General features: G+C 47.8%; 1 protein-coding gene across 3 annotated transcripts in view; it reads right to left on the reverse strand.

Annotated features, from left to right (window-relative positions):
• CNTRL (centriolin) overlaps nucleotides 1–25117 on the reverse strand; it is a 171328-nt gene that overhangs the window by 78001 nt on the left and 68210 nt on the right. For all 3 annotated transcript variants that reach the window (XM_068249054.1, XM_068249053.1, XM_068249055.1), the window contains 4 exons: nucleotides 21784–21960; nucleotides 21567–21701; nucleotides 13459–13604; nucleotides 5897–6104 (listed from right to left, as the gene is read on the reverse strand). In XM_068249054.1, the coding sequence (XP_068105155.1) occupies nucleotides 5897–6104; nucleotides 13459–13604; nucleotides 21567–21701; nucleotides 21784–21960 (666 nt within the window). The remainder of the gene's footprint in view (nucleotides 1–5896; nucleotides 6105–13458; nucleotides 13605–21566; nucleotides 21702–21783; nucleotides 21961–25117) is intronic.

The raw sequence follows: 25117 nt of genomic DNA on the forward strand, positions 1-25117 counted from the left end.
ACTCTAATGTCCTCACCACAGTCACACACTATTATTATTATACATTTATATAGCTCTGACATATTCCACAGCACTGTACAGAGATCACTGATCCCTTCCCATCAGTCTCTGCACCAGAGGAGCTTACACTCTAATGTCCTCACCACAGTCACACACTATTATTATTAAACATTTACTAGCTGATTGCCCGGCGTTGCCCGGGTATGTATTTGGCTGGTGTTGGCTCCGTCCATTTTTTCTAACCCTCACACACAATTACTCAATGACCAAGTTTGTAAGCTTTGCGGTATTTGGTATTAATAATTTGCATTGAAATAAAAAAATCTGATTGGCTGTTTGTGGCTCCGCCCCCTTTTCTGAATTTGAACCCTAGTCACCCAATGACCAACTGTACCAGGTTTGAGGCCTGTGCCATTAACAGTGCAAGAATGGTAGCAATTAAATATTCCCCTTGAAAAGCAATAGGTGAAGTTTGATTCACTTTTGTAGGCTCCACCCACTTTTCTGAATATGAATCTCAGTCACCCAGTGACCAACTGTGCAAAGTTTGAGAACCCTGCCATTAACAGTGTAAGAATGGCTGCAGTTTACGTTTTCCCAGGGAAATTTGTATTTGTCTCTACCCACTGATGACCCGACGTTGCCCGTGTATGTATTTGACTGGGGTTGGCTCCGCCCACTTTCTAACCCTAACGCACAAACACTCAATGACCAAGTTTGTGAGCTTTGGGGTCCTTGGCATCAATAATTTGTATATTCCCATGAAATGAAACAAATCAGATTGGCCGTTTGTGGCTTGACCCCCTCTCCAGCATTTGAACCCCAGTCACCCAATGATCAACTGTAGCAGGTTTGCAGCATCTGCTATTAGCAGTGTAAAAATGGCAGCAATTTAAATATTCCCCTTGAAAATCAACAGGTGAATTTTGATTGGCTATTATAGGCTCCACCCAGGGGTGAGCCTGGGGTGCCTGGCACCTGGGTGCAAGATTTTCTCTGGCGCCTATGGGAGTGGTTAAATTAACCGCGCCCAACCACATAACCACACCCATGTCCTGCCTAATCACACCCACACCTTCCACCTCTTTACGCATGCATGTGATACCCCATTCCTACCCCTCTTCCACGGGCTTGCTCCTGGCTGGCTTTGGCTTCCTGCGAGTCTGCTAGTCTCTGGACTGACTCAGGCTGAGAGGCTCTGCGAGTGCGATACAGTCACACACTGCGTATTTATGGCAGACGGCGTCTCAATGCTGGGCTGACATGCGGAAGTCCGTCTCTACCGAGGGCGCAACCTGGTAGAGACGGACTTCCGCATGTCAGCCCAGCATTGAGACGCCGTCTGCCTCATTTGGGACTGGCGCTGTGAGGAGGAGGTGGGACTCCATTTCAAATGACCCTATCAGGTAGGCAGCACTGCAGTTTCCTATCAGGTCCACTAGGTAGGACCTGATGTTATTGGTAGATGTTGACGTTCTATAACGCTGATTGGCTGCCTTGTGTCCATGTTGCAGGTATAAATAAGTCTGTTTGTTCAATGTATATTTGGTCATGCACAGCTTAGCTTGAGAAAGAGGCTGCTTGCCTCGAAACGTCGCACATTGGCTGTATGCATGTTTTAATTTAATTAAAGAGCATATATACATTTGATGGTGCCGGCTTCTCTTTCCTTCTACCAGCAAATGCACATAACAGCTTTTCACCAGCAGATGCACATAATAAGACAGCTTTTCACCAGCAAATGCACATAACAGCTTTTCACCAGCAAATGCACATAATAAGACAGCTTTTCACCAGCAAATGCACATAACAGCTTTTCACCAGCAGATGCACATAATAAGACAGCTTTTCACCAGCAAATGCACATAACAGCTTTTCACCAGCAAATGCACATAATAAGACAGCTTTTCACCAGCAAATGCACATAACCGCTTTTCACCAGCAGATGCACATAATAAGACAGCTTTTCACCAGCAAATGCACATAACAGCTTTTCACCAGCAAATGCACATAACAGCTTTTCACCAGCAAATGCACATAATAAGACAGCTTTTCACCAGCAAATGCACATAATAAGACAGCTTTTCACCAGCAAATGCACATAAGACAGATTTTCACCAGTAAATGCACATAATGAAGAAACAGCCAGTGTCCCCAGAATATATAGCCAGGGATATATGTCCCCAGTATATGTAGGCAGGGGTATATGTCCCAGTATATGTAGGAAGGGGGTATATGTGCCCAGGATATGTAGGCAGGGGGTATATGTGCCCAGGATATGTAGCCAGGGGGTATATGTGCCCAGGATATGTAGCCAGGGGGTATATGTGCCCAGGATATGTAGCCAGGGGGTATATGTGCCCAGGATATGTAGCCAGGGGGTATATGTGCCCAGGATATGTAGCCAGGGGGTATATGTGCCCAGGATATGTAGCCAGGGGGTATATGTGATCAGTATATGTAGCCAGGGGATATATGTGATCAGTATATGTAGCCGGGGGGTATATGTGATCAGTATATGTAGCCAGGGGGTATATGTGATCAGTATATGTAGCCAGGGGATATATGTGATCAGTATATGTAGCCGGGGGGTATATGTGATCAGTATATGTAGCCAGGGGGTATATGTGATCAGTATATGTAGCCAGGGGGTATAGGGTCCCCGTTTAGGTAGTGAGTGACAGGAGCGCACCCAACCCTCCCCTCTTGCCGCTGCTCCCCCCTCACCTTGCAGCAGCATCAGACCTCAATCAGCGGGCGACCCGACCAGTAAGAAGGCGCCGGACGCACCCGCTCTATATGCGGAAGTGATGTCACTTCCGCATATCAGTGCGGCGTGCTAGGTCCTAGTGCCCGCCCGCCTGCTCGAGGTCTGACGCGGCGGCGCAGGCGGCTAGAGGGAGGGAGGGAGCGGCGGCCACAGGGGGAGAGCGGCGGCCAGGCGGCGCCTCTCAGAGGCCGGCGCCTGGGTGCCTTGCACCCGCCCAGGCTCGGTCCTGGCTCCACCCACTTCCCTGAATATTAATCTCAGTCACCCAGTGACCATCTGGGCAAAGTTTGAGAACCCTGCCATAAACAGTGTAAGAATGGCTGCAGTTTATATTTTCCCAGTGAAATTTGGTTTTGGTTCCGCCCACTTTTTGTAACCTGGACACACAGTCACTCAATGACCAATTTTGTGAGCTTTGGGGTCCTTGGCATTGATAATTTGTACTTTCCCATCAAATGAAACAAATCTGATTGACTGTTTGTGGCTCTGTCCCCTTTTCTGAATTTGAACCCCAGTGACCCAATGACCAACTGTACCAGGTTTGAGGCTTGTGCCATTAACAGTGCAAGAATGGCAGCAATTTTAATATTCTCCTTGAAAAGCGATAGGTGATTTTTGATTGGCATTTTTAGGCTCCACCCACTTTTCTGAATATTAATACAATACAATATACAATAACATTTCTATAGCGCTTTTCTCCAATATTAATCCCAGTCACCAGCTATGCTAAGTTTGAGAACCCTGCCATTAACAGTGAGGAAAGGCTGCAGTTTACAAGTTTCCAGAGAAATCTGTTTTTGACTCCACCCAGTTTTTGTAACTTTGATACACAGTCACTCAATGATCAAGTTTGTGAGCTTTTGGGTTCCTGGCATCAAAATTCTGCTAATGGAAGCAGTTTATCCAGCAAAGAAATCTGATTGGCTGTGTTTGGCTCCGCCCCTTTACTGAATTTGAACCCGAGACACTTAACAACCGACACTAGCAGGTTTGAGGCCTCTGCCATTAAAGTGAACCTAAAGCCAGGCAAAAAAAAATTAGATGAACTCACCTGGGGCTTCCCTCAGCCCCCTGCAGCCGATCGGTGCCCTCGCAGCCCCGCTCTACAGGCTGGGAACGCGAACAATCACTCGCGTTCCCATGCCTGTCGGCCGGTGACGGACAAACCGGAAGTGTTCGCCGGCGGGTCCTGGAGCGTCAGAGCGGGGCTGCGAGGGCACCGATCGGCTGCTGGGGGGTGAGGGAAGCCCCAGGTGAGTAAATCTCATTTTTTATCTGTGACTTAAGGTTCACTTTAACAGTGTAAGAATGGCTGCAGTTTGAATATTTCCCTTGAAAATCAATAGGTGAATTTTGATTGGCTCTTGTAGGCTCCACCTACTTTTCCAAATATTAATCCCAGTCACCCAGTGACCAACTGTGTGCAGTTTGAGAACCCTGCCATTAACAGTGTAAGAAAAGCTGCAGTTTATATTTTCCAATGTAAAAAGTCAGTTGTTTTTGGCTCCGCCCACTATTTCTAACCTTAACAAACAGTCACTCAATGACCAAGTTTATGAGCTTTTGGGTCCTTGGCATAAATAAGTTGCATTTTACCATTTAAATTAAACAAATCTGATTGGCTGTATTTGGCCCGCTCCCATCAGAATTTAAACCCCAGTCTCCCAGTGACTGACTGTACCAGATTTGAGGCCTCTGCCATTAAGAGTGTATGAATGGCAGCAATGTAAATATTCCCCTTGCAAATCAAAAGGTGAATTTTGATTGGCTGCTGTAGGCTCCACCCACTTTCCTGAATATTAGTCCCAGTCACCCAGTGGCCAACTGTGTCACGTTTGAGAACCCTGCCAATAAGAGAACGGCTGAAATCAATGCAACAAATCTGATTGGCTGTTTGTGGCTCCACCCCTTTAGTGAATTTGGACCCCAGTCACCCAATGACTGACTGTATCAGGTTTGAGGCCTCTGCCATTAACAGTGTAAGAATGGTGGCAATGTAAATATTCCCCTTGAAAATCAATAGGTCAATTTTGATTGGCTGTTGTAGGCTCCACCCACATTTCTGAATATTCATCCCAGTCACCCAGCGGCTAATTGTGTAAAGTTTGGGAACCCTGCCATGTTAAAAATTTAGTTGTTGGCACCGGCCACTTTTTCTAACCTTGACATAGTCACTCAATTATCAAGTTTATCAGCTTTGGGGTCCTTGGTATCAATACTTTGTATATTCCCATTGAAAAACAAATATAGCTGTTTGTGGCTCCGCCCGCTTTCTGAATTTGAACCCTAATCACCCAGTGACCAACTGTACCAGGTTTGAGGCATTTGCTATTAACAGTATAAGAGAATGGTAGCAGGGCAGCAGTTTAAATATTCCCCTTGAAAATCAATAGGTGAATTTTGATTGGCTGTTGTAGGCTCCACCCATTTTGTTGAATCTTAATCGCATTTACCCAGTGACCAACTGTGCAAGTTTGAGAACCCTGCGATTAACAGTCTAAGAATGGCTGCAGTTTACATTTCCCCATTTAAAATGAAGGGCTGAAATTTGATTGGCTGTGTTATGCTCCGCCCACTTTTCCTGGATTCGTAACCTCGGTGACCAAGTGACCAACTGTGTCAAGTGTGGGGAATTTTTTCCATTGACTTGAATGGGTAAAATCTGATTCGCTGTTTGTAGCTCCGCCCAGGTGTGCAGGGGGGATGCGAGACCCCCAGAACCTATCATCCCAGGTAGTAAGGGATCTGTGTACCAAGTTTCGTACAAATCGGTCAAGCCATTTGAGTGATCGCGGCACATATACACACACAATTTTATATATATATATATATATATATATATATATATATATATATATATATATATATATATATATATATATATATAAATAAAAAATATTATATATATATATATATATATATATATAAATAAAAAATATTATATATATATATATATATATATATATATATATATATATATATATATATATATATATATATATCTGTGGTATATGACACAGCACTGTACAGAGATCACTGATCCATTCCCATCAGTTTCTCTACCAAAGTGTAGTAATAATGCACTGGATCTGGTCTGAGAAGCCACAAGGAGGTGGGATCACTCACCCTGGCCTCAGCAGCTTTGTTGCAGGCTCTCTTGTACTCCCCCGGTGCCTCTCTGGCTTTGCCCTGCAGGGCGGCGACTTCATCTTCTAGCTTCCTTTGCCTCTCCTGTGCCTCTCGCTTCTCTTCCTCCGATCTCCCCAGAATCTCGTTTATCTGCTGCTGCAGCTCTGCCAGGTTCTGTCCGAGGACGTCTGACGGGCTAAAAGACCTGCCGTGAAAACACAAACACTGATGAGTACGGCGCATGCGCTGCTCATGTGTCTGACCCAGAGCAATAGAGCTAATGGAAGGCTCCGCTTCTACCCCATAAAGGGACACGCAACTGGTGGCTCCAGCTTCAAATATTTGGAAGTGCTTGATGGCTGGCTGGTGGGGCCCACTTATGTCTGTGCAGTCTGCGGGGTGCGCGATCGTGTGAGTAGAAGCCCACGATCACAATGGTCCCGGTGACAGGAGGGATTAGTGGCAGGGGACAGAAGTCCCCTGAGCCATTCCGTGCATGTCTGCCGAGACTGATCACGTTTTTTGTTCAAAAACATTGATCATTCTTAAATGGTAAAGGCGCGCTCCCTCCAGCTCGCTCGTTTCTGCCGCTCCGCCGCCGATTGTTAGATGAATGGGAACTAACTTCCCATTCATTCATCTCCCCTCTAGGTCCCGGTGATAGCCGGCATCAATGAGATGCCTGCATCACTTCTGAGTAACACAGCTATGCATTACTTCCTATTTAGCGAACTTATTGTATGCAATAGGAAAAAATGGGCGGGGACTTCTTGTGCTCAAATAGTAAAATTACACCTACAGTCTTTAGGGACTAAAACGTTTTTAATATGTATGTCAAAAGGGTATGTTATTATTAAATTATGGGCATGTGATTAGTGATGGATGTAAAACAGAAAAAAATGCACCTTTATTTCCAAATAAAAATATTGTCACCATACTTTGTACTAGGGATGGTAATTTAAACGTTGCAATAATCGGGACAAACGTACAAATAAAATGTGTGGCTTTAATCCACAGTAGAACGTTTTATTTTAAAACTATAACGGACGAAAACTGAGAAATAGTGATTGTTTTCCTTATTATTCCCATTAAAATGCATTTAGAATAAAATAATTCTTAGCATAATGTACCACCCAAAGAAAGCCTAATTGGTGGCAGAAAAAACAAGGTATCATTTTGTTGTGATAAGTAGTGATAAAGTTATTGGGGAATGAAGGAGGAGCGCTGAAATGTGAAAATTCCTCTCGTCCATAAGGAGAAAACAACTCGCGGGCTGAAATGGTTAAAGAACAAGCGACACCCATGCTAACCTAGAAATAAAAAACATATATAAGTAGGTAAATACTACTTCTACTTGCATAACAGATGTATTGTGCTATCCACATAATGATGCCTGTGAATTTTACGAAGGAAAAGCAGAAAATTCTATTCAAGGCAGTGGCCATCTTGCCAAGCTAATGCTGACATCATATCCTCCCTGACTCTTGTTTCCCCCCTCCCTTCTCTTGCTCATTGTGTATTCATTAGCTGCCCTTCTCCCAGAGTCTTCAGACACTCCCACTGAGGTGTATACTAGGAACTGCACTGTCTAATTTTTATTTACACATCCAATCACTGAGTCACCTCAGCCTTGCTTGTAAACACAAGTGTTTCAGATAAGAAGCTAAGCAGGGAGATAAATGGAAAAGGAGGAATATATTATAGATAAAAAGAACCCCCAGCATTCAACTGTTTGGCACTGACTACTAAAGGGCCAGTGCTCCTAAAGTATGTGATAACTACAAACCATAACAGCAGAAAAAGTTTTGCAAGTTTTGCAGGATTAGCATCTTTATCACTTAATACACTCAGAGCAGTTGCTGTTGAAATTTGATTTTTATGGTGACAATACCTCTTTAAGCTAAGTATTGGCTAAGTAAGCTTTCAGCTAATAAGCATTCTTCAGACTCTAATACTGTTGACTGACAATGTTAGAACATGCAATCAGAAGGAGGTAGAGCAATTTTTTTTTTGGCAAATACAAGTGTCATCCAGATACATTACAAGGGATCTTGCAAGGATTGTGAGGTATTTATGGCAAATGGATAAGACCTTCCTTTACTTTACGCCTTCATAGACTAAAGGTAGCCATACACTGGTCGATTTGCCATCAGATTCGACCAACTGACAGATCCCTATCTGATCGAATCTGATCAGAGAGGGATCGTATGGCTACCTTTACTGCAAACAGATTGTGATCCGATTTCAGCCTGAAACCGTTCACAATCTGTTGTGGTGGTGGTGCTGCCGACGCTCCCCCCGCCCGCATACATTACCTGCTCCGCCGGCGCGACTCCAGTCCCCAGGTCTCCGCTGCTCTGTCTCCGCTCTGGTCTCCGGCCCCGGCATGCTTTACTTCTTCCTGCCCGGCAGGAAGTTTAAACAGTAGAGCGCCCTCTACTGTTTAAACTTCCTGCCGGGCCGGAGGAACTGAAGCATGCCGGAGACCAGCGCGGAAACGGAGCAGCGGTGACCGGGCGTAGACGTGCCGGCGGAGCAGGTAATGTATGCGGCTCTATTGCGTCGGTCGTCGGGTACTCGAACGCCGCTAGCGACGCGCTCCCTACCCGCGGGCGATCGACGCTAATTTTCCGCACGGAGCGATTGACGGGATCGGACGAAAAGGATCGAAATTCGGCGTGTAGCGCGAACGATTGGCAGCAGATTCGATCCCAGTGAACGAATCTGCTGTCGAAACGGCGGTGAATCGGGCCAGTGTATGGCCAGCTTTAGGCCGACACGAAACTTTTTTTTTTTTTTTTTTTTTTTTTTTTTTTTTTTTTTTTTTTTTTTTTTACAGACCCCATCCTGTTCACTATACGCTGCTGGAGCCTGGAAACAGTTAACTGTATGTTACTGAGCGGCAGGGCCAGGAGGGGTTCACAGGTGATTCCTGGGGGGGGGGGGGGGGTCGGCAGTGCCCCAAGTGTAGCGCCGCCACTGCGACTAGTAGTGATGTCACGCAGCACGTAGGTGACTGGATTTCATAGACAGAGATCAGAGCAGCTCATCGGGCAGCTACACCGGCGTATCACTCCAGATATCCCTGGATGAGCCAGCTGGATGTTTACCCAAGCCAGACAGCACGAGATAAAACGTTACTTGTTATATTTACCTTGTGTGTAATGAGGCATGGAGTAGTACTTGCAGATTTAAGCTGTGTACACATGTGATATGTAACCCGAGGTGGCCAAGGGTGGCTGACTCTGCCACCGCCTGCTACATACCATGCAATTTCCTGTCAGATAAGACGGGTCGAATCAATTATTTCCGACAAGTCAGATCTGATTTCTGATCATTTTTCTGAACAATTTTCCAATCACTCCTACAAAAAAAAAAAATAGTTTAGAAAAACAATTGGAAATCAGATCGAAACTGTTAGCAATAATCAATCCGATTCGTTTGACAGATCTTTTACATTCTGAAGTTGATCACTGGTGGTGACATCTTTAGTCCTGTCAGGTGATTTCTGTGGAATGTTCATTTCTGAGGATTCCAAAGCCAGTACAAAATACACCTGGTCACCAAGAAGGATCTGGGAGGAGAATTCCGCATAGCTAAACATCCTAAGCTAAACATCACTGGGAGGAGGGCTACATACCAATATACAGCAGAACTGAAGTGAGAGGGATATGCAGGCTGCTATTTTCCAGTTGCCTGGCTGTCCTGCTGATCCTCTGCCTCTAATACATTTAGCCACGGACCCTGAACAAGCATGCAGCATATCAGATGTTTCTGACATTATTGTCAGAACTAAGAAGATTAGCTGCATGCTTGTTTCTGGTGTGACTCAGACACTACTGCAGCCAAATAGATCAGCAGGGCTGCCAGGTAACTGGTATTGCTTAAAGGGATACTGTAGGGGGGGTCGGGGGAAAATGAGTGGAACTTACCCGGGGCTTCTAATGGTCCCCCGCAGACATCCTGTGCCCGCACAGCCACTCACTGATGCTCCGGCCCCGCCTCCGGTTCACTTCTGGAATTTCTGACTTTAAAGTCAGAAAACCACTGCGCCTGCGTTGTCATGTCCTCAATTCCGCTGATGTCACCAGGAGTGTATAGCACAAGCCCAGTATGGTCTGTGTCTGCGCAGTACGCTCCTGGTGACATCAGCGGGATCGAGGACACGACAACGCAGGCGCAGTGGTTTTCAGACTTTAAAGTCTGAAATTCCAGAAGTGGACTGGAGGCGGGACCGGAGCATCGGTGAGTGGCTGCGTGGGCACAGGATGTCTGCGGGGGACCATTAGAAGCCCCGGGTAACTTAAACTGATTTTCCCCCGACCCCCCTACAGTATCCCTTTAAAAGGAAATACACAGGGCAGCCTCCATATTCTTCCCACTTCAGTTGTCCTTTAAGGAGAGATGACTTGTTGTGCAATGTGTATGGAGGGGCAATCATGCAGTAGCTGCAGTGGACTCTACGTCAGAAGGAACAGATATCTGTCAGAGGCACCCTGCCTTTTTATTCTTATGGCCAGGGCTGGATTTACCATAAGGCGGAGTAGGCACGTGCCTACAGGCGCCTGATGATGGAAAGGCGGCTCACTTCCTTCCTCTAGTGCCTCCCTCCCTCCTTCCCTATGCAGAGTCCTGAGCAGAGTGTAAATGAGAGGTTACTCACCCTGTTCTCAGCATTCCACTGACCAGATCTCCCTTCTGTAAGGGGCACCTCTAGTTACCTAATTCTTGGGGGCACTTCTAGCTAATAGATATTGAGGGTACCTCTGGTTACCTAATACTAAGGGACACCTCTAGCTACGCTAGAGCTATGACAGGCAAGGGAAGTAAGGGAGATGGCTGGGACAGCCAGCATGCTTGCGGTGCAGTTCAGTGGGGATTTGTAGGTTCATGGTGGGCGGAGTCTAGGGTGCCAGGACATCTGTGCCTATAGGCTCCTCTGAGGTAAATCCTGGCCTGATTATGGGATATGAGGCATGCAGGTCTCAGTTCAGATGAAGGACATCATCAGACTCCTATAAAAACATCTGCTTGGTTACCATCATGAAAATCCTAGCAGCCAATAAGGAAAGACCAGAAATATTTCCCTAATAGTAGCAGTAGAGGCATGCAACAACATGTGCCGAATACCTACTTATCCAGGATTTGATAAAAACAACACCTAAAACAGAGTAATTCAAGCTCCACTGTCTAGAAATATCACCTACAGAAATTCCGAGAGCATTGGGCGTCACAAATCCAATACATTGTAAAACTTCAATTTGTAGTATAGATGTAAAAGAAAAATAACTACAAATAAAGGACTAGGATGCAATAAATGTAAAAGGATAAATAACATCTACAACTAACATCATCTGAAGAGTCTGATGCATGTTTCACGGGCATACATGTAATTAAACCGATGGGTAAAGCCAAAAAAAGTCTCACCCTGTTCCTGCTAAAGTCCAGGCAGCGTTAATTACTATTCCCTCCTGCAGGTCGCTACTGAGTCAGGAGTAAGATTCAATTTGGTTTTTAGCTACTGCTAGTACTGCCTATGGCACTGGCTGCGCCCAAATCTCTGGCACCCTTTTTGCCTGACTCGGTTTCACGTTTCGACATACACCTTCATCAGAGACGTAAAGCATACACAGTAGTAGCCAATATCTTGCTGTGCACTCACTCTCATACGGATCTGCAGCTGACATAAGCACCCCATTTGGCTATGGCTAGATATGGAATCTATACTTAATGCTTGGTGTCAGGAATATAGCAGCTAGTTATGAGGCTGATGATGTTAGGAATACAGGAACATATTTCTTTCATTTTCCCATTTTTATATCTGCTATGTTATGTCAAAGGTGTAGATATGCCAGGCTAGATTCATGGACTGTTCATGTGATTGTGTGTGGGTCAATAGACCTACATTTGCATCTAAAGAGGACGTCCGTGAATAGAGCTGGGGTAATCAGACAATGGCAGCAGTGAAGTGTTGAAGTCATTGACACTTGAACCATTTACACATCTGTTGAGGAAGGCTGTTAAAGCATTGTGAAGAACTCTAGACTAGTCAGGAAGAGTCTCTTCACCAAAAGTTGACGTGTGTTAAACACTATTTCATTGTGAGGAAATTGAATTATTGGTGGAGGTGCAAACTATTCCCTGTAAATTATATCTATTGGAAGGGGTTGGAAATCTCTGCAGACTTTAAAAACGGAGACAGGAAAAAGCCTTAATCAAGTTTTCACCTGGAGTTGAAAAGCCTCACTTCACAATCTTTGGATGTATAGACTTTTACCTGGAAATGGAATTATGGAATTATGTCTGAGATTTAATTACAAACTAGTTCCTCCTCAAGGAAGTTGCAGCCTCCAGGTGTATCTCACAGTACAACTTGTAGTTCTTGGAGATAGCACACACGGCTAGAACTAACCTGGTTCCTGACCAGAAAGTGCGTACTCCCGCAACAACGCCAGATCGATACGCTGGTACGTTTATTTCCCCGTTTATTTTGGTAAGCAAATCACTTTGTGTGTATTTTTGTAACTTTTATCTTTGTAACTTTTTACTTTGTTTTTGTAATCTTTTGTATATATTCTGTTCTGCATTGTTCCACTTTTTTCCCTGGAATATTAAATTATTATTTAATAAGCTTGACTTCTGCTGTACTAAACTAACACTCATAGCCTAGAAGAGATTGAAGTGTGTATAAGTCCGTGCCTGATTGTATGATTGAGCGACACTACCGTATAAGATTGTAATTGCATTGCGTGTGGGGCGTTTGTCATACGTTGGCCTAAAGCGCGCAGCTGACCCAAAGTACGAAAACGCCAGTGCGAGTAGCTCAACAGCTGAGTGGCTAACAGTATCGTTCGGAACGACTGTTAGTGGTTTTGCTTCACTACAGTGTAAGATTGCAACTGTGTGTGTGTGTGGGTGCGTGGCGTTCCCGTATTCGGCCTAAGCGCAAAGCTGACCCGAATACGAAAACGCGGATTGCGCGCTGAGGACTCGACAGCAAAGTGGAAGTGTCTAGCGAACCGCTAGTGGTGGCAGTGAGAGGTGTTCTGAGGGGTCCCAGCCTTGTTTTAGCTCGAATAAGGCTGCTTCCCCGCTTGATCTGGTCAAACCCGCAGTCGGGAACCGTATACGCAGGCGTGCCGCGGGCCGGTTCCTGACATAAGGCAGTTACTCCAGTTTGACTTTATAGCTGCATCATTGTTCTTAGTGTCATTTATGACCGATTTCAGAATGCCACAGCAAGAGGTTAGCTACTGCGTGCATTGTGCCTCCGAAGAAGAGGTCTAGGAAACTGTGAAATGCAAGTCAGGCAGGCCGGTAAAGCTTTGATACATCTTATTTACACATCTCAATTTACTGATTTTTTTTTTAAATCTACACACAAAAATATATATACGGCTTGTGCCTCCGAGGAAGTGGTCTACTAAACTGTAAAATTCAAGTCAGGTGCTTTAAGCAACACTTTGAAGAAATCTCTGTATATGATCCTTGGATAAAAAGCTAGAGTGTGAGTGTTCTCGCCAGGTCACAGCAATCCCCCCATTGCACGAGGGCCTCACCTGATCTCCCCCACGCCGCTCTGCAGCTTCCTCTTCAGCTCTGACACCCGGGCTGTGATCTGCTCCGGGTGCACCAGGTTGTGCCGGGCGTCCTCCAGTTGTGCCTGCGCTTTCTCCAGCTGCCTCTTCAGTGCATCATTCTCTCTCTGCAGGGGAAGAGGGGGACACAGGGAGACAATTAGGCGCTGGTCTGCTTGAGGGAACCAGCAAGAAACCTCATAGGGAAGTTCTGCTAAAGTGATTGGGTGGGCGGCATCCCCTCAAACTGCTAGATTGTAATAAACTGCGCCCACACATTCAGCCAATCACAATGCTTCTTGCTGTAGCAGGCGATGTGATTGCAGAACTGTTCCCCATTAGGTTTTCAGACAACACTTCCTTCTGGAAACACCTGATAAGGACATGTACTCATCGATTTTTCCCTTTGATTCCCAGCAGATTCAATCGCTCTGATTGAATCTGCTAGAAATCGATGCCCCAATGTACTGGCCCAATGGATAATTCAATTGATTGCAGCCAAAAATTGTCGATCACACCCGACAGACGATACTGATTGATCAGCGGTGGGGAGGGAGTAATGCAGTCTATGGAGATGCAGTCAAGTGTAAACGACGGAGCGAGGTGTGTGACCCATGTGCAAACTGACGGGAATCCCAGTGATGTACTTCCTCTATGCAAATTACCCTGTCTGGGCTTCGGTACGGTTCCCCCATGGCAAGCTTTCCTGGGAGGGGGGTGTACACTATTTATTAATGGGAGATCTGGGGTGCCCGTCAGACGATCCTGCTGTGGCCCTGGGGGCGGGAGCAGTATTATCTGCTGCAGTACTGCAAAGATTTTGAACAGTTTTCACAATACAATCCATTATTGTTAAACGCACGGTGGCGTAGTGGTTAGCTCTCTTGCCTTGCAGCGCTGGGTCCCTGGCAGGTGGCTGATGGTGTAATGGTTAAGGGCTCTTCCTCTGACACAGGAGACCAGGGTTCGAATCTCGGCTCTGCCTGTTCAGTAAGCCAGCACTAATTCAGTAGGAGACCTTTGGCAAGTCTCCCTTACACTGCTACTGCCAATAGAGCGCGCCCTAGTGGCTGCTGCTCTGCTCTGGCGCTTTGAGTCTGCAAGGAGAAAAGCGCAATATAAATGTTATTTGTCTTGTCTTTGTCCGAATCCCAGCCAGGGCACTATCTGCAAAGAGTTTGTATGTTCTCTCTGTGTCTGCATGGGTTTCCTCCAGGCACTCCGGTTTCCTCCCACATTCCAAAAACATATGGATAAGTTAATTGGCTCCCCCTAAAAAATTGGCCCTAGACTACAGTACTTACACTACATAATATAGACCTATGGCAATGGTAGGGATTAGATTGTGAGCTCCTTTGAGGGACAGTTAGTGACAAGATATATATATATATACACACTGTACAGCGCTGCGTAATATGTCGGCGCTATTTAAATACTAAATAATAATAATAAGTGCTGCCAATATTTAGTAATGTTACACAGGGCCATTGCACCAGTAAACAATGGTACACAGAATAGTGATGCAACAATAAACAATAGTGTGCAGACTGGAACGTAGGGATACATATAGCAGATGAGTTACTGAGCCCAATAGGCTTGCATGGGCCCAATTAAGAGCCAATGTGCAGTGTGGGGCAGTAATAGGCCCCTCTCTGATCACATCTCATTCAGGAAGGGATCTGTATTTTGGGCACATCAGGTAGAAATCTGTTAAAGAGACTCTGTAACAAATTGTTTATCTTTATTTCTTCTATGCTATAAGTTCCTATGCCTTTTCTAATGTGGTCTGGCTTACTGCAGCTTTTCCTAATTGCACAGTAGCTGTGTTATCTCTGTTATATGATCTAATCTTCTCTCTATAGTCGGCACAGTCAGGCTGAGGCAGTCAGACTGGAATGTGCAGGGCTGCTTGTGATTAGCTAGAAGCTGTACACACCCCCTGCAGGCTCTGTGTGACTAACACACTCTGCTTAGCTGAGCCTATTAGAAGCTGGTTAGTTTGTTTGTAAACACTGCCTAAAACTGGCAATTACAAGCCAGGTTTGCAGCAGAGAATGGCAGAAACAGCACAGAGGGGACCAGGAGCACATAATGAATAGAATGGTATGCTTTTTATTGTAAGAATTTCAGAGTACAGATTCTCTTTAAAGAGAATCTGTATTGTTAAAATCGCACAAAAGTAAACATACCAGTGCGTTAGGGGACATCTCCTATTACCCTCTGTCACAATTTCGCCGCTCCTCGCCGCATTAAAAGTGGTTAAAAACAGTTTTAAAAAGTTTGTTTATAAACAAACAAAATGGCCACCAAAACAGGAAGTAGGTTGATGTACAGTATGTCCACACATAGAAAATACATCCATACACAAGCAGGCTGTATACACCCTTCCTTCTGAATCTCAAGAGATCATTTGTGTGTTTCTTTCCCCCTGTAGCTATCTTCCACTGAAGTGTCAGGCTGTTTCTTACTGCAGAGTGCAGACAGCTCTGCCCATATGTAATTCATCAGTATGTGAAAGCCCAGCCAGCTCAGAGGAGGATTTATCCAGCTTGTAAAAGATAAGAGAGAAGCTGCCCTAATCTAAATAATACACAGGCAGTGTGCAGAGAGGGGCCTGGAGGGGGGAGATGCATCACAGAACCACAACACTGAAGAACTTGGCAGCCTTCCAGACACAGGCTGACAAGTCTGACAAGAGAGCGATAAGTTGATTTATTACAGAGATGGTGATAGTAGAACGTGCTGCAGTAAGCCAGAACACATTAGAATAGCTTTTGGAACTTGTAGGATGATAAAAAACAGGATGCAATTTTTGTTACGGAGTCCCTTTAAAGTGGAGCTGAACTCTTGCACAGGAGAGAAGGAAAACACAGAGAAATGAACCCTGTGTGTATTTAGAGAGTTTAGCCTGTCGAATTGCCCCTCTGTGACTAATAAGCTGTAATTTGATCTCTCCCCTGTGTCAGTTGGTTGCCTCGGCAAAGCAGCTAATTGGTAAACACAGGATGTTACCCATATGTCTGATTCCATGAACAAAGACATGTTTTTCTTTAATTCTTCTAGAGCAGAGCGGAAGTTCTGAGTTCAGGTCCGATTTAATGCATGGACGAATGTAACGTATGGAGGAATTCTCTCCAACATAGACAGAGACTGACTGAGGCTCTTATTCCCTGCTCCTTCTGAAATCACAGGCCAGGGAGTGGCTGCCAGGAAGACAAGAGGCAGCTTCATAACTCAACCGTGCTACATTCCAGGGCCGCCGCTGACAGATAGCTTCCACTCCATGAGAAACATATGCAGACATTAAATGAGGAACACATGTGGAGCGTGTTGTGTCCTGCCAGCCTCTTTTCCATGGACAATTGGTAGGCAGTGAAATGCCTCTCAAACTCTCACCACCACTCGCTGCTGCCTGGTAAGCGCACGCTGCTACCCAGTAACCGCTCGCTGCTGCCTGGAAAACGCTCGCTGCTGCTGCCTGGCAACTGCTCGCTGCTGCCTGGCAACCGCTCGCTGCTGCCTGGTAACTGCATGCAGAGCACACAGTTCAACTGCCTGTGGAAATGAGCCCTTACAGAGTATCCCGCTAAAGGAGGCCAAATACTTTCCCCATTGATCTCACTGAATGAATTTGCTAAAAATCGATGCTGTGGGCAGCCCTATCAATTGTGTTTTTTGTCTGAAATCGATCAATCCGGTCGTCTGCACCGGAGAGAAGATATTAATCGATCAGCGGTGGGTCGGGAGCCGAGAGCAAATTGACACCCCATAGCACTGCATCCAACAGCACAATGCTGCAGTTACATTTTTATCTGATTTTCCTTCTGGGCCAGTGGCTTGTAGTATTAGAGGCGGAGCATCCGCACAGAACCAGGCAACTGGCATTGATTGTTGGAGAATGAAGATGGCAGCCTCCGTACTCCTCTCTCTTCATTATTCCTTTAAGGCGGACCAGAACTTCCTCTCTGCTCTTAAAGGGCATGTCCGAGGAATAAAAAACAAGTTCTGCTTACCCGGGCTTCCTCCAGGCCCTGGCAGCCAATATGTCCCTCACCGCAGCTCCAGGGTCCCCTCGCCAGGTCGGCATCTTCTGCGCCTGCGCAGAACGCTCCCAGGGCCACTAGAGCGTGACCGCGAGCGGCGCAGCTGCGCACAAGTTGTCAACCTGGCGAGGGGACCCCGGAGCTGCGGTGAGGGACATATCGGCTGCCAGGGGCTGGAGGAAGCCCTGAGTAAGTCTAACTTGTTTTTTTCATTTTCCTCAATGTGTCCTTTAAAGATAAGCAACAGCATAATAACCTTCAAAGAAAAACATGTTTGTTACAGCTGATACAAATCCTGCCATAAAATTCACAGCGTCTACTTCCTGCTTTCATAGAAACAGACATAGGGTTAACATCCTGCGTTTACAAATTAGCTGCTGTGCCAAGGCAACCAGGTGACGCAGCCAAGAGATCAAGTTACAGTGGTGATTAGTCACAGATGAGGCGGAATTACACAGGCTAAACTCTCTAAATACATACATGGGGCATTTCTCTGTGTTTTCCTTCAAGTCCACTTAAAGCTGAATAACTAAATAGCTTCTGTTCCAAGAATGACATTTAAAGGGATGGTCTGAGGACTTTAAAAATAAAAAAAAAAACACTTTCCTGGGGCTTCTTCCAGCCCCCTGCATCCATCCTGAGCCCTCGCCGCAGCTCCGGTGGCTCCCGGTGCCCTCCGGTGGAGAAGCCGACTTCACCAGGTCGGCTTCCTCGTTTGCTTCTTTTGCGCTCCAGCATGCGGTTCACTGGTCGCGCTGAAGTCATCTGGACTGTACTGCGCCTGCGCAATACAATTGGGATGATGTCAGTGCAACTCGGTCAGGCGCAGTGGACATTCTGCTCCGGAGGGGACCACGGCCCATAGGCGGTGAGTGGAGCTGCGGTGAGGGCACAGGACGGCTGGCAGGGGCTGGATTAATCCCCTAGTAATTGGATTTTTTTATTTTTAAATTGCCTGGATGTATCCTTTAATAATCAGATCACTGCAGTGTAAGTGTGTAGGCGGTCTGTACAGCTCATGCAGCTGTGTTGTGCTGGGTGCTGTACACAGGCAGTCTGTACAGCTCATGCAGCTGCGTTGTGCTCGCTGCTGTACACAGACAGTCTGTACAGCTCATGCAGCTGCGTTGTGCTGGGTGCTGTACACAGGCAGTCTGTACAGCTCATGCAGCTGCGTTGTGCTGGGTGCTGTACACAGGCAGTCTGTACAGCTCATGCAGCTGCGTTGTGCTCGCTGCTGTACACAGGCAGTCTGTACAGCTCATGCAGCTGTGTTGTGCTCGCTGCTGTACACAGGCAGTCTGTACAGCTCATGCAGCTGCGTTGTGCTCGCTGCTGTACACAGGCGGTCTGTACAGCTCATGCAGCTGTGTTGTGCTCGCTGCTGTACACAGGCAGTCTGTACAGCTCATGCAGCTGCGTTGTGCTCGCTGCTGTACACAGGCAGTCTGTACAGCTCATGCAGCTGTGTTGTGCTCGCTGCTGTACACAGGCAGTCTGTACAGCTCATGCAGCTGCGTTGTGCTCGCTGCTGTACACAGGCAGTCTGTACAGCTCATGCAGCTGTGTTGTGCTCGCTGCTGTACACAGGCAGTCTGTACAGCTCATGCAGCTGTGTTGTGCTGGGTGCTGTACACAGGCAGTCTGTACAGCTCATGCAGCTGTGTTGTGCTGGGTGCTGTACACAGGCAGTCTGTACAGCTCATGCAGCTGTGTTGTGCTGGGTGCTGTACACAGGCAGTCTGTACAGCTCATGCAGCTGTGTTGTGCTGGTTGCTGTACACAGGCAGTCTGTACAGCTCATGCAGCTGTGTTGTGCTCCCTGCTGTACACAGGCAGTCTGTACAGCTCATGCAGCTGTGTTGTGCTCGCTGCTGTACACAGGCAGTCTGTACAGCTCATGCAGCTGTGTTGTGCTCGCTGCTGTACACAGGCAGTCTGTACAGCTCATGCAGCTGCGTTGTGCTCGCTGCTGTACACAGGCGGTCTGTACAGCTCATGCAGCTGTGTTGTGCTCGCTGCTGTACACAGGCAGTCTGTACAGCTCATGCAGCTGTGTTGTGCTCGCTGCTGTACACAGGCGGTCTGTACAGCTCATGCAGCTGCGTTGTGCTGGGTGCTGTACACAGGCAGTCTGTACAGCTCATGCAGCTGCGTTGTGCTCGCTGCTGTACACAGGCAGTCTGAACAGCTCATGCAGCTGTGTTGTGCTGGGTGCTGTACACAGGCAGTCTGTACAGCTCATGCAGCTGTGTTGTGCTCGCTGCTGTACACAGGCGGTCTGTACAGCTCATGCAGCTGTGTTGTGCTGGGTGCTGTACACAGGCAGTCTGTACAGCTCATGCAGCTGTGTTGTGCTGGGTGCTGTACACAGGCAGTCTGTACAGCTCATGCAGCTGCGTTGTGCTCGCTGCTGTACACAGACAGTCTGTACAGCTCATGCAGCTGCGTTGTGCTGGGTGCTGTACACAGGCAGTCTGTACAGCTCATGCAGCTGTGTTGTGCTGGGTGCTGTACACAGGCAGTCTGTACAGCTCATGCAGCTGCGTTGTGCTCGCTGCTGTACACAGGCAGTCTGTACAGCTCATGCAGCTGTGTTGTGCTCGCTGCTGTACACAGGCAGTCTGTACAGCTCATGCAGCTGCGTTGTGCTCGCTGCTGTACACAGGCGGTCTGTACAGCTCATGCAGCTGTGTTGTGCTCGCTGCTGTACACAGGCAGTCTGTACAGCTCATGCAGCTGCGTTGTGCTCGCTGCTGTACACAGGCAGTCTGTACAGCTCATGCAGCTGTGTTGTGCTCGCTGCTGTACACAGGCAGTCTGTACAGCTCATGCAGCTGCGTTGTGCTCGCTGCTGTACACAGGCAGTCTGTACAGCTCATGCAGCTGTGTTGTGCTCGCTGCTGTACACAGGCAGTCTGTACAGCTCATGCAGCTGTGTTGTGCTGGGTGCTGTACACAGGCAGTCTGTACAGCTCATGCAGCTGTGTTGTGCTGGGTGCTGTACACAGGCAGTCTGTACAGCTCATGCAGCTGTGTTGTGCTGGGTGCTGTACACAGGCAGTCTGTACAGCTCATGCAGCTGTGTTGTGCTGGGTGCTGTACACAGGCAGTCTGTACAGCTCATGCAGCTGTGTTGTGCTCGCTGCTGTACACAGGCAGTCTGTACAGCTCATGCAGCTGTGTTGTGCTCGCTGCTGTACACAGGCAGTCTGTACAGCTCATGCAGCTGCGTTGTGCTCGCTGCTGTACACAGGCGGTCTGTACAGCTCATGCAGCTGTGTTGTGCTCGCTGCTGTACACAGGCAGTCTGTACAGCTCATGCAGCTGTGTTGTGCTCGCTGCTGTACACAGGCAGTCTGTACAGCTCATGCAGCTGTGTTGTGCTCGCTGCTGTACACAGGCAGTCTGTACAGCTCATGCAGCTGTGTTGCGCTCGCTGCTGTACACAGGCGGTCTGTACAGCTCATGCAGCTGTTGTGCTGGGTGCTGTACACAGGCAGTCTGTACAGCTCATGCAGCTGTGTTGTGCTGGGTGCTGTACACAGGCAGTCTGTACAGCTCATGCAGCTGTGTTGTGCTGGGTGCTGTACACGGGCGGTCTGTACAGCTCATGCAGCTGTGTTGTGCTCGCTGCTGTACACAGGCGGTCTGTACAGCTCATGCAGCTGCGTTGTGCTGGGTGCTGTACACAGGCAGTCTGTACAGCTCATGCAGCTGCGTTGTGCTCGCTGCTGTACACAGGCAGTCTGTACAGCTCATGCAGCTGTGTTGTGCTGGGTGCTGTACACAGGCGGTCTGTACAGCTCATGCAGCTGTGTTGTGCTCGCTGCTGTACACAGGCGGTCTGTGCAGCTCATGCAGCTGTGTTGTGCTGGGTGCTGTACACAGGCAGTCTGTACAGCTCATGCAGCTGTGTTGTGCTGGGTGCTGTACACAGGCAGTCTGTACAGCTCATGCAGCTGCGTTGTGCTCGCTGCTGTACACAGGCAGTCTGTACAGCTCATGCAGCTTTGTTGTGCTCGCTGCTGTACACTGGTAACCCACCTGGAGCTGCTGCAGCTGAGACACAAGCTTCCTGTTGTCCTGCTCCCGCTCCTCCAGCACGTGGGCCTTGGTCTGGGCATTCTCCAGCGACCGCCGCTCTCTCTCCAGCTCTGCTTTCAGTGCGTTGGTCTCGGCCTATGGAGAGATCACACACAGGATTGGCATTTCCTCCCCTGAATAAGCAGTTATCAGCTCAGACTCACACGGGTTGGCTTACATGTCCCTGCCGCTTCCTCCTGTCCAGCTCCTGCTTCAGCTGCCCGATCTCAGACTCCCGGGCCCGCAGCTGCTCTTCCAGCTGAGCTTCATACGCACTGAGGTCCCCCTGCGCCCGCCGCAGCGATTCATTCATCTCCTGCTGCTCCTGCAGACTGCGCTCCAGCTCCTCCATCTCCTGCAATCACACCAACCGGGAGAATTACCTATCCACCACCAAAGCCACTGGTAACGGTACAAACACAGAGCAGGAGAGGAGCAGGTGCACAAAACAAATCTGGCTGCTCTGAGAACTGCTCCACTACTGCATCTGTCTTACCAGCTCTGAGAACTGCTCCACTACTGCATCTGTCTTACCAGCTCTGAGAACTGCTCCACTACTGCATCTGTCTTACCAGCTCTGAGAACTGCTCCACTACTGCATCTGTCTTACCAGCTCTGAGAACTGCTCCACTACTGCATCTGTCTAACCAGCTCTGAGAATTGCTCCACTACTGCATCTGTCTAACCAGCTCTGAGAACTGCTCCACTACTGCATCTGTCTAACCAGCTCTGAGAATTGCTCCACTACTGCATCTGTCTTACCAGCTCTGAGAACTGCTCCACTACTGCATCTGTCTTACCAGCTCTGAGAACTGCTCCACTACTGCATCTGTCTTACCAGCTCTGAGAACTGCTCCACTACTGCATCTGTCTTACCAGCTCTGAGAACTGCTCCACTACTGCATCTGTCTAACCAGCTCTGAGAATTGCTCCACTACTGCATCTGTCTTACCAGCTCTGAGAACTGCTCCACTACTGCATCTGTCTTACCAGCTCTGAGAACTGCTCCACTACTGCATCTGTCTAACCAGCTCTGAGAATTGCTCCACTACTGCATCTGTCTTACCAGCTCTGAGAACTGCTCCACTACTGCATCTGTCTAACCAGCTCTGAGAACTGCTCCACTACTGCATCTGTCTTACCAGCTCTGAGAACTGCTCCACTACTGCATCTGTCTAACCAGCTCTGAGAATTGCTCCACTACTGCATCTGTCTAACCAGCTCTGAGAACTGCTCCACTACTGCATCTGTCTAACCAGCTCTGAGAATTGCTCCATTACTGCATCTGTCTTACCAGCTCTGAGAACTGCTCCACTACTGCATCTGTCTTACCAGCTCTGAGAACTGCTCCACTACTGCATCTGTCTTACCAGCTCTGAGAACTGCTCCACTACTGCATCTGTCTTACCGGCTCTGATAACTGCTCCACTACTACATCTGTCTAACCAGCTCTGAGAACTGCTCCACTACTGCATCTGTCTTACCAGCTCTGAGAACTGCTCCACTACTGCATCTGTCTTACCAGCTCTGAGAACTGCTCCACTACTGCATCTGTCTTACCAGCTCTGAGAACTGCTCCACTACTGCATCTGTCTAACCAGCTCTGAGAATTGCTCCACTACTGCATCTGTCTAACCAGCTCTGAGAACTGCTCCACTACTGCATCTGTCTTACCAGCACTGAGAACTGCTCCACTACTGCATCTGTCTTACCAGCTCCGACAACTGCTCCACTACTGCATCTGTCTTACCAGCTCTGAGAACTGCTCCACTACTGCATCTGTCTAACCAGCTCTGAGAACTGCTCCACTACTGCATCTGTCTAACCAGCTCTGAGAACTGCTCCACTACTGCATCTGTCTTACCAGCTCTGAGAACTGCTCCACTACTGCATCTGTCTTACCGGCTCTGAGAACTGCTCCACTACTGCATCTGTCTTACCAGCTCTGAGAACTGCTCCACTACTGCATCTGTCTTACCGGCTCTGAGAACTGCTCCACTACTGCATCTGTCTTACCGGCTCTGAGAACTGCTCCACTACTGCATCTGTATTACCAGTTCTGAGAACTGCTCCACTACTGCATCTGTCTTACCAGTTCTGAGAACTGCTCCACTACTGCATCTGTCTAACCAGCTCTGAGAATTGCTCCACTACTGCATCTGTCTTACCAGCTCTGAGAACTGCTCCACTCCTGCATCTGTCTTACCAGCTCTGAGAACTGCTCCACTACTGCATCTGTCTTACCAGCTCTGAGAACTGCTCCACTACTGCATCTGTCTTACCAGCTCTGAGAACTGCTCCACTACTGCATCTGTCTTACCAGTTCTGAGAACTGCTCCACTACTGCATCTGTCTTACCAGCTCTAAGAACTGCTCCACTACTGCATCTGTCTAACCAGCTCTGAGAACTGCTCCACTACTGCATCTGTCTAACCAGCTCTGAGAATTGCTCCACTACTGCATCTGTCTTACCAGCTCTGAGAACTGCTCCACTACTGCATCTGTCTTACCAGCTCTGAGAACTGCTCCACTACTGCATCTGTCTTACCAGCTCTAAGAACTGCTCCACTACTGCATCTGTCTTCTCCGCCAACTGCTCCACTACTGCATCTGTCTTACCAGCTCTGAGAACTGCTCCACTACTGCATCTGTCTAACCAGCTCTGAGAATTGCTCCACTACTGCATCTGTCTTACCAGCTCTGAGAACTGCTCCACTACTGCATCTGTCTTACCAGCTCTAAGAACTGCTCCACTACTGCATCTGTCTAACCAGCTCTGAGAACTGCTCCACTCCTGCATCTGTCTTCTCCGCCAACTGCTCCACTACTGCATCTGTCTTACCAGCTCTGAGAACTGCTCCACTACTGCATCTGTCTAACCAGCTCTGAGAATTGCTCCACTACTGCATCTGTCTTACCAGCTCTGAGAACTGCTCCACTACTGCATCTGTCTTACCAGCTCTGAGAACTGCTCCACTACTGCATCTGTCTAACCAGCTCTGAGAATTGCTCCACTACTGCATCTGTCTTACCAGCTCTGAGAACTGCTCCACTACTGCATCTGTCTTACCAGCTCTGAGAACTGCTCCACTACTGCATCTGTCTTACCAGCTCTGAGAACTGCTCCACTACTGCATCTGTCTTACCGCCTCTGAGAACTGCTCCACTACTGCATCTGTCTTACCAGCTCTGACAACTGCTCCACTACTGCATCTGTCTTACCAGCTCCGACAACTGCTCCACTACCGCATCTGTCTTACCAGCTCTGAGAACTGCTCCACTACTGCATCTGTCTTACCAGCTCTGAGAACTGCTCCACTACTGCATCTGTCTTACCAACTCTGAGAACTGCTCTACTACTGCATCTGTCTTACCAGCTCTGAAAACTGCTCCACTACTGCATCTGTCTTACCAGCTCTGAAAACTGCTCCACTACTGCATCTGTCTTACCAGCTCTGAAAACTGCTCCACTACTGCATCTGTCTTACCAGCTCTGAAAACTGCTCCACTAC

Source organism: Hyperolius riggenbachi, chromosome 8 (genome assembly GCF_040937935.1).
Source record: "Hyperolius riggenbachi isolate aHypRig1 chromosome 8, aHypRig1.pri, whole genome shotgun sequence".
NCBI classification, from domain to species: domain Eukaryota; kingdom Metazoa; phylum Chordata; class Amphibia; order Anura; family Hyperoliidae; genus Hyperolius; species Hyperolius riggenbachi.